Here is a 10,478-nt window from a genome sequence, read left to right as displayed (position 1 = left end):
ACAAGCACAGCCTCCAGCTGGAAGAGAGATAAGATTACCTGAGGATTTTAAATTGTTCATGGCTTAGACTGTCAAGTGACTCAACAGTGGAAGCAGAGCTGGTCCTCTGCTGTCTGAGGTGCTAAATCACAAACACACCTCATGTGCAAATCCCCACTGGAAGATAGTTTTATGATGGCTCTGAGCTTACTAAATAACCAGTGTAAATCTAGCCTGTGTTGGTTTGATTTGCAGACTGATACTTTTTCAGTTTTACCAGTTGCAACCTGTTCAGTGGCTGCAGCATTCCAAAACAAATCCAACTTTCATTTTGTTTTCAGAAACATTTTTCCCACAAATGAAAAAGGCTTTTCAGTCTTATTACTGAATTATGATAATACTCAGCCACTTTGTTCAAATTTCATTTTCATCAGATGCTTGATCATTAGTCTGAATACTGGGATGGAAGCTCTTACATGGTACAAACTGACAGGAAATTCTAACCCACTAAGATATTGATTAAAGATCAATAACTGCATCTTTGACAACGGTTTAACCAGTGAGAGGGGGGTTGTGACATTAACCTTTAAAATGTCATTATTTCAGATATAACATTGTTTCTGATTAAAACTTAGCCCAAGCCAACAAAAAAAACTGAATTAATACAATTAAGTTAATAGGCATGTAGAAGAAATGCAATGGTGCAGTAACATGATGATAGGTCACTAATCTAACATTAGGTTTCACTTCACTTTTACCTGATTGCTTTTGTAAAGCAAAGTACACAACACCAAAATGTTTAAGAAGATTTATTGTGAAAGCAATATTTTTATTGAAGATGTCACTATTACACCAACAACGTAATAATCAAATCATATGAAAAAACAGCACCTTGACAGACCATCGGGACATACACACCGTTTTAGGTAGTCTTCCTTTTTCATTGACTCAGCCTACACCACTGAGCCAAATGTTTACATAGTGGAAACACCATTTATGTTTCATTTCAGTACCTATATGTACCCATTCCACCATTGGCTAAACCATAGCCTTACTAGACTTAATATTTGTCAATATTTGTTAAAGTTAAATTTTTTTAGTCTTCAAAAGCATTTTTACTTAAAAACAGACAAGAAACTTACTTTGTTTTGACTTCTTGCCATGTAAAATGCTACCAACACACACAGTTTGTCAAAGAGGTTTATCTATGTGACCGATCAAGCATAACTTAAACATTATTATGATACATCTTTTCATAAATGACAAACCAATTAACCTTGGTTTCAAAATCTAACACCGAAAAATTTTGTCTTTGTTAAGAGATGCTTACTTGAACCTCCAACAACATCTGTTTTTGCTGTCACAATCACGACTCTGCAACCACAGAGTCACTTCGAAATAAACAGACTTTGACATTAAAAAGCTGTTCGCAGAGAGGACCTCTTCTCTCACTGGTCCATTTTACTGCAGCTTTTGGAGCACTCAGAAAACTCTGTCACCAACATTTAGACACTAATCTCAGAAGAATGTTCTTCACTTTACTTTTGCTTGATAGTCATCTCAGTTTCACAACTCTTTCAGAGGAATGACTGTTCTGTTTGGTTTTATCTGCAGGGTACTGTCAGTGTTATGTGGCACAGCGTTTATCACACCTGTTTCTCTCCTGTGTACTTTGAGCTAAGAGTCAGCAAGCAGCAACACGTAGTTCATAAACACGTGCACTTTTATATGTCTCATCTAAACTACTGAAGCACTGACACCAAGAAAAAACACAGAAATGTGTTTTTTGCTAGGTACAACTTTACAATAGGTACAAACCTGCTTCATTTTATTAAAATGTTTGTTTTCTATGATTTTGTATTGTTGCAATGTTTTGTCTTCAACAACACTTCTGTTAACAGAAATGTTATATTTTGGCTTCATTTCAAGGTTACCTTGTGTTATTTTAGGGGGTAAAGTTGATTAATGTGGGCTTGATTTTGTTTTGTTGCACCTACTATGTAAATGATTGTGAGACTATCCAGTGAACGGACCATCCAGGGATGACTTTGTGATTTTATACCCCTAAAATAATGATGAAAAATGGTAAAGAAAATGAAATTACAGGATGAGAACGTCACTATTCTAATATTTTGGATGTGGATAATATTGTATTCAACACAGTACAGCATATTCCTATAGAACACCATCACCCAGTGGAGAAAGAGATGTATCACAGTTAAAAATGCTCCAGGTCTGATGAAGAGCAACCCTCACATGATTGGTGCAGATGTGGGCTGGTACTGTGAAGATGCACCCAATTGGTCAGTCTCTTTGCATTATGTCAACAATCAGATGCGTTGAATAGTATCACTGAATCACTTTTATGAAAACTGAAGATACTGATGACACATTCGCACACAGACCATAGATTATTAAACATCCGTGCAAATGTCTTTTGTCAGTTACATCCTGAGCTGATTGATTTGTTCAACAACTCTCTCTGGGCTAAGCTAAATTCAAGTTAAACTTTATTTACAAAGCAAGATCTAAAACTTTTCATTCTTTATATATATATATATATATATATATATATATATATATATATATATATATATATATATATATATATATATATATATATATATATATATATAAAACGCAGCCTCAGATACCAAGTAAAGTATCACACAGTGTGTAAAACTTTTCTCCCAACCAGGTAGTGTTCGGGGGGGGGGGGGGGGGGGGGGCAAAGATGTACATGAGGAAAAAAAAACAATTCATGTTATCACAGACCTGAGGAATATACCTTTTTTTATCCAGAAAAAAGCAATGATTCTACCTGTTCTGCTAGACAGTACCACAAACCTTACAGCTTCAGCCTCATAATGCAGTCTGCAGCTCATTACTGCGCCAAAAGATATCTGAGGAAAGCTTCTAGATGATTTTCCATGATTATGAAATTCATCCACTAATTAATTTCAGTCTATTTGTCCTAGTCTGTGTTTGATACAACATATGAGATACATCTTTTTTCCCATGTGTACTTTTTTTTATGAAAAAAAAAATTAAAACACTTGCTCATTTCTTATTGTGAACGCAAGCTGCTGTTTAATCAAGTTGAATGGCTGGCCTTTGGTGACTGTTTCATTTTCAAAGAATAAATCTGAATTTAACAATATACACTAACACAATCAAAAACAGAGTCACTAGCTAAGTTCATCATTTTTCATATTGTTTTTCCTTAGAAATTATGTAAACAGCTCTGCTACTAGCATTAAACATGACTAACAATGTTTTTCATTTAATTTGTTTTATAAATTTTAAAATCTGAGGCAGCTGAGACCGTTCTCTCACATTCACTTTGTCTAGTAGTCTTAGATCTCCTTTCTGTAAAACATGCACAGCTTTAGAGGCAGTCCTTTGTAAAGTTAGGATCTTCTACACAGAGGGACTGGTCAGCCCCTGCTCAGAGTTTAGGATCAAGCAATCACAGACCCAAACTCACAGCCAACACAAATGATACGAATACCAGGTGATATGGTGACATAAGAGCAGTCACATGAGTTTCTAATACACCATGGGACAGAATAGGGGCCTCTTGCTACTCATACTTCAGGGGGAGAAAAAAAAACTTCTGAGAAGAATTCAAAATTTTAGAGAAAAATAAAAGATGAATTTTCAGTTCAAAACCCAGACAGGCAGTACTAGAGACTTGTGACTCCCACAGTTCTTCATGGTTGATAGATGATACAGACAGCTGGACAGAAGCTTTAATAAGTCTATCTACATTCTTTTAATGATATATATATATATATATATATATATATATATATATATATATATATATATATATATATATATATATATATATATATATATATATATATATATATATATTTAGAGAGAGGGGGGGGGGGGGGGGGGGGGGGGTTCTAATAAGCAGAAGTGTTTGTGTGTCCCTGAGAGGTTTAAGATACTTCATTTAGCTGAATGGCCATGATCACTTTAGGTATTATGTGGCAAAACTGTCATAAAACTGAAGACATTTTTTTTTTTATTTGCATGGTTTTATTGTTCGTTTGTTTGTTGTGTGTCGTGTTTTGTTTTGTTTTGTTTTGTTGTGTTGTGTTGTGTTGTGTTGTGTTGTGTTGTGTTGTGTTGTGTTGTGTTGTGTTGTGTTGTGTTGTGTTGTGTTGTGTTGTGTTGTGTTGTGTTGTGTTGTGTTGTGTTGTGTTGTGTTGTGTTTCTTTGACAGGCACCTCATGAACTCCCCTCTAGGTGTAAATGGATTTTCATATCTCCACTAAGATACTTGTATTAGAATGTCATGTAAGGCCCTGAACATGACTACCAATGTAATAACAATGTTTTTTGTAATGTCTGTTGTCTTGTTTTTGTTGATGTTGGCTATAATGTATGGTGAGTTGGAAGTTATACCAAGTAGAATCCCCAAAGAGTGAGTATAACAACCTGTTTACCATGCATTGTTCCAAATTTTAAAGTATTTAAGATTTAAATCAAGATTTTTTTTTTATCAATTTAGCACAAGCTCTCTCTGGCCATCTGTCACCAGGCTTGGGGTTTTGGGGACTTGGGGCTCCTTGTGGTATGTGACTTATCAGTGGAGGCAGTGGTGAGAGGGGTATCTTTATTGAGCACTTCTATAATTGAAAGGGTCTTGTGTTTAGCCTAACTTCAAATCTCATGTCTCAACCTCAAAATCTCATAATGCTAAGTGTGAGAGGCTCCACTTCTACTTTCAACACTGTATCAAAAGTAAAACAAATAGTTAACTTGCAGATCAAGTCCAACTTGTTATCCAACTCAACCTGTTTTGGTGCAGTTGCATTACTTAACCACTTGGTGTCACACAGAGACCACTGTTTGTTGGCAGTGTGCACAGTGGACACCAGGTGGCTGGGATTAACAGGGTCTTGGAGCCAGCAGTGGCGCTGTGTAGCTAAGCTTGCTATATACTGTATGCGCACTGTGGCCTGTACAGGCCCATACAGACTCTGATCAACAGCTGAGAGCAGCCACTAGGAACTGAACTGTTTGAGCACAGATCACCTCCTTAAAGACTCTCTGCTCTGCAATATGAATCTGTTGGCCCATTCAGTGAGAGTGAGTGTAAACAGTCTCCATTTCCACTGCATGCTCCAATCTGCTCTTACTGTAAGCAGGCCATATTGCATTTTGTACACAGAAGCGGAGTGGAAATAATAATGAGCAGTGACAGCAGCTTGCAGCTGTCACATGTTTGGTGAGACAGCCTCAAGTTAGCTTCCTGTGTAGCTTTCCAATTCCAACGATGTAGACAACACACCCATGATGTGACCAAGGTTGGGGGGGGGGATTTACTAAACAGGGCTGTCACCTTTCACTAACGTTAAGTTAAAAAGAAAGAGGAAGCATCATGGCTAAATATGAGGAATCATCAGGGTTCACAGGAGGCTGTGTCACCTCCAGGGACAGGCTGTTTTTGTTGGGTTTTTTTATGAGAGCAGTGCAGAGGTCAGCTGCTGTCCTGTGTCTGCCTGTCTGTCATCCATTGCAAAGCTCATTCAGTGGGCCAAGGCTGAATTAGATGTAAGAGAAAATATGCAACACACAAGAAGACACTTCCTTGTTTTCATACGGCTGTGCTGCTCTGCCCATTTCTATGAATACTTGTGCCTGCTCAAGCTGACAGTCAGTAACCCCCTGCCATCTCCCATGGGGAAAAGTGTGCTGTTCACACGGCAGTTTACAGCATGTGCATGTGTGTCTTTTAGGCTGTGATTGCAGTGGCTCGTACACACCAGCCTTATTCTGATGTCACTGGGTTTGTCAGAGCACATAATCCTTCTTATATAATTTTTTTCTTCCCCTGGATAGGACTGGGAGAACACAGACAAGATGAAGCTGCTGTATCTAAACAGGAACACACAGATGCATGTTGGCATGCAAAGCCGACATTGATGCCACAACTTTCGATGCATCAACACCAGTGCGAGGAGCTTCAGTTGCACAAGCTTGTTTGCATTCGACCACAGTTGGGCTAAAATACACACAGCGTACGTAAACAGTTGTGGTGATGAGTCATGCTTCATAGAGCAGTTTATCAAGGCCTGGGTTTTTGTCTGTTCATTGTCTTCTAGCAGAATGATGTCATCTTAGTTTTATGTAGTGTTTTATGGAGTTACAACACAAAATCACTCCAAAGAAACATAAGGGTAAAGTCTTGAACATACTGACTGTAATGCATTACAAATCTTTGTAAAATGTCATCATTTGTAGAACCTTGTTCCTGTGCTGCTCTTATCGCTGTTCTTCCCTTAAAGTTAACTGCTCTTTAACTCTTACCATTGGCACCAGAAGCGTACAAGGCAATGGACATTTTTTTCAGAAACACACTAAAAAGACCAGACAGAATTATCAAAAAAATGTTTATTGACATCAGAAGCAATTTAGATTTCAACGATAAACAAGGCTTTTTTTCTTATTTTTGCTATTACAGTGGTACGTAAGGATCAGTAAAATAACCGTGATACGTCAACTTTGATAACATGGCATTTAAAATAAAAACACACAGGAAGAGGAAAAAAAATAGAAGAGAAACACTCAGATCTAACTCAGAACATTTTTTATGTGCTGTGCACTTCTAGCTAGGGTAATTACTGTAAGCCCACCCCTTTATACTGTACCAGGCAGGATAGTGGTCTAGGAACTATCACTGGAAAAATAAGACTGGCAGAAAGATACAGATACGACACGTGTAGTGTTAACTATACAAAAAGGAGAAAAAAACTGTACAGCATAAAAACAACTGATATACACAGCCTTTTTTGTTGTTTTTTTTTTACCCCTTGAATACTAACGTATTTTCTTTCAGTAAGTGAAGTGTGTACAAGGGGATTAAATGCTTTATAAACAAGAAAATGACCACTTTATATGTCACCAGCCATCTACTCATCATCATCATCATCATCGTCTTCCTCCTCCTCGTCTTCTTCATCATCATCATCGTCATCATCATCATCCCTCTTCTCCGCCTTGGCTGGGGCCTTCACTGGTGCTGCGCCGCCAGTTTTGCCCTTAGCACGATAGGCAGCCACATCCTATAGTGAAGAGGTTAAAATGTAAATATAAGTCTCAGAGCAAAGTTGTCATCTGATCTTACAGATGCCAATAAAACACAACTTGGCAAGGAGTAAAAAGTGGTCTGAGAACATCAGATTCTCGTTTCGTTACCTTCTCATACTTCTCCTTCAGTTTAGCAGCCTTCTTCTCGTAAGGCTGCTTGTCCTCTGAATTGGTACTGTTCCACATCTCACCAAGCCTTTTGGCAACATCACCAATAGACAACCCGGGGCTCTCACCTTTCACCTTGGGGCGAAATTCTGAGCAAAAGATGAAGAAGGCAGATCTGGGGGAGGAAAGGCAAGAAAACAATAATGTACATCTTGTTTGTGTATCATGAATAACTTTGATTCAATGCCTTCACATGAAAGACAGCTGCTAGTGATCCAGGTTTGTCCCAGTCTTCTTAGCAAGAGGTGCAGATTCTGACACTTACGGGGGTCTCTTTGGGGCATTAGGGTCCTTGAACTTCTTCTTCTTGCCACCCCGGGCTGGCACGTAGTTCATCATCTCTCTCTCATACCGGGCTTTATCCTGCCTGGCCAGGTCCTCAAACTTGCCCTTCTCCTTTGCAGACATGGTCTGAAAACAGAGAAAAAAAACATGTTGACATTAGAGTCTTTGACCTCACTTTGTTCATTAGGATTCAAGAGTTAGTTCCTTTCACTTTGGTGTGGGGGTGCATTATCCAACATATTTCAAACCATAGACATCTGGCATCTGGTATCTTCTTTGAAATCATTTAGCTTTCTGAACTGAAGTCATCTTAAAAATGCCAAAGAACAGAAAAGAGAGACTAAAATACAAGGATTAAAGAGGGTTTTCAGCATCATTCCCTTACCTTCCATCGCTCAGAGCACTTCTTGGAGAACTCAGCAAAGTTCACAGAAGCCTCGGGATGCTTCTTCTTGTGCTCCTCTCGACAGGTCTGGACAAAATATGCATAGGAGGACATCTTGCCCCTCGGCTTGGTCGGATCTTTTCCCATTTTGACAGCAGTATCTGCAAAAAAAAATGGATTTGATATAGTTTGGCTTCTATTCCAAAGGGGTGATTTGTGGTGATTAACACACTAAATTCTTCCTATTAACAGCTGTACAAAAATAATTAGTGGTAGAAAAAAATAAATCTATTCTAAGAAATATTGATTAAATGTTCATATGCTAAATTCAGATGACCTGAGATGGCATAATGGTTGCTGTAGAGATCCTCCCCATATGCTTCCTGTGTTACACTAAACACCTATAGTGCTCCCAGCATTACTTAGGTGACCCGCCCTCTTAGCTGTCATATTACACTAAGCAAGGACCCGTCAAAACAACATGCTGCAATAATAATTTGAAAAAAAAAAACCTCAGCACAGATAAAGCAAATGCAATGTAAGTAACTTTAATCACTGTTTAGACCTCATACTTAGCATTTAACAAATGCCATTAGTCCGCAGCCAGCTCCTATTTACGTGATTTTTATAGAGCCCAAAGCCCTTCCTCACTGTTTTTAAGAGTTAATCACAAAGAGTTATCTGTTTTCACTTTTTCGTGCAGCGATAAACTCTCCAACCAGTCTCACATACACCCGCAAAAGTTCCCCCAGTGCACCTCTTCAAAGCGGGACCGCAACAGCTTCAACACAATATGACAAAATGTGTTTCTGACAAACAAACGTCATCGAAAAATACCTTCAGAGCTCATTTGCAACAAAAATACACCTACGGGAAACTCCCCTTTCATTCATGTTCATATTTGAATTAAATGACTTTGAGACAAAAAAGACACAAATTACTTGTAAAGTCGTATTTATTGACAATAAAAAACTTAAAATTGTGATTTAACACTCCTCCTATAAAGTCTTTATTTTTCTACAATTCTGTATAAAATTCCTCATCTTCGTGTAAAATGTTTAAAACTGTTAAAATTCCCCGCTATCTTGTCCATTAAACGCCACTATAAGTCCCAGTTCAGTGCGTCGACCGAAGTAGTAATGGCGCATAGGGCTTTCGTTGAGGAAAAGGAGGTCAACAACGACGGCAATATTTCTTCTTCCATTTTGTGAGAATGCCTTCTTCATGAAAGAAAGTCCCCCTCAAATGCCTCCTCCCGCCCCACAGTTCGCTTTGCGACACGACAAATATGTCCAGAAAGCCGGCGATCTTGACAAAATATTTCCCCGATTGAATCCTATTGCACTAGCCGGTTTGTATAGTAATACATTGGGTCTGCACTGTGTCTATGAGCGGGCTGTGCTACTGACTTGGTTTCTATGAGCTCCTAATGGCCGCTCGTCTTCATCCACTAACGGAGAATATGGCTCCTTCTCTTTGTGTCAGCGCACAGCCATTGCACTGCATGCAATAGAGGGCAGAGCGACCGCGGCGACCACTTCATTTCCAACCCCGATTTAAACCTTTCAGAAACATCGGATAATTTTCGCAATAGCGTCGTTCGAAAGACGAAAGATTGAATTTTCTTTTGCTGTCGTTACATTTAATAGTTACGGGTTTGTTTCTCGAGAAAACACGGTTAGAAAAAGTTAAGCTGAACTGCGCCTCTTCCCATTCTCGGATCCCATTTGCCTCGCTGCCTTGCCTCCTATGCGAATACAGTCAGCCATTACAGTAAAGCGCAGATCGTGAGCTAATTTTTTTCACCGATTTATGGGGTGAATCATCGCGAACAATCATATGAACGTGAATGTTATCAGACCGTCTTTCTTTTTCTTAAGTTTTCGTAAATTTTTACGCTTTTAACAAAACCCACTCTCTTCACATGACAGGCATTCAGCTTCGCATTGCACTGCAATGCCAATGGCTAGCTAACGGTAAGTCTTCTACCATTGTCGCTAACCGTGTTGTCCGCTAGACATTCCTGAATTTTTACGCGATAACTACCATATGCTTTGACTCCATTTTGTAAAAATGACTCTACAGTAATATTCAAAATTATTCGTATTTGACAAAATCGACAGTTTTCGTCGAATTTCTCCAAGGTTAATATTTTTTTCTTCCTTTTTATGGAGCGTCTAGTCCTTACTCCCAGGCAGGGCAATGTTACGTTACCTGTTAAGAACCGGCTATTTTTTGTTGTTTTTTTCCACAGTAGTTTCATCAAAAATCCGTTCCATACGTCAGGATGTGTTAAATTTAAACACAACAAACACATAACTAAGATATTTTCAAATGTTATCATCATTTTCATCATTATGAACACTTCATATTTGCGTGTGTGATACTTACCAAGGGACTATCGCTGGATCTCAATGCTCTGCAATGGCTGTGTGTGAGGGAACAGAGGCGATACGCAGTGTCTTCAGTCTTCAGCTCTCTAACATTACTCTCGGCGGGGCTCGCATCTCATTGGCCAGTGCCCAGTCTGGCGCTGATCTGATTGGAAGGAGGC

The 10,478-nt window shown here is 38.7% G+C and overlaps 1 protein-coding gene across 1 annotated transcript; it reads right to left on the bottom strand.

The window, feature by feature from the left end:
* Window positions 1–6,375: 6,375 nt before the first annotated feature.
* Window positions 6,376–10,437, bottom strand: hmgb1a (high mobility group box 1a). Its single transcript, XM_074671545.1, has 5 exons — window positions 10,316–10,437; window positions 7,925–8,085; window positions 7,520–7,665; window positions 7,195–7,369; window positions 6,376–7,061 (listed from the first exon to the last, which is right to left on the bottom strand). The coding sequence occupies exons 2-5, from the start codon at window positions 8,069–8,071 to the stop codon at window positions 6,909–6,911; spliced, it is 621 nt and encodes a 206-aa protein (XP_074527646.1). The 5' UTR covers window positions 8,072–8,085; window positions 10,316–10,437; the 3' UTR covers window positions 6,376–6,908.
* Between the last annotated feature and the right edge of the window lie 41 nt (window positions 10,438–10,478).

The sequence above is a fragment of the Halichoeres trimaculatus genome, unplaced genomic scaffold (genome assembly GCF_033239565.1).
Source record: "Halichoeres trimaculatus isolate MK-OKI-2021-1 unplaced genomic scaffold, fHalTri1.1 fHalTri1_scaffold_6, whole genome shotgun sequence".
NCBI classification, from domain to species: Eukaryota; Metazoa; Chordata; class Actinopteri; order Labriformes; family Labridae; genus Halichoeres; species Halichoeres trimaculatus.
This window is presented reverse-complemented; position numbering and strand designations above follow the sequence as displayed.

Coding starts and splice junctions, on each gene's coding strand:
- hmgb1a (XM_074671545.1), bottom strand. CDS start 8,071: ATGGGAAAAGATCCGACCAAGCCGAGGGGCAAGATGTCCTCCTATGCA. Junction 7,666..7,924: donor AGTGCTCTGAGCGATGGAAG/GTAAGGGAATGA, acceptor CTCTGTTTTCAG/ACCATGTCTGCAAAGGAGAA. Junction 7,370..7,519: donor AATGCCCCAAAGAGACCCCC/GTAAGTGTCAGA, acceptor TTCCTCCCCCAG/ATCTGCCTTCTTCATCTTTT.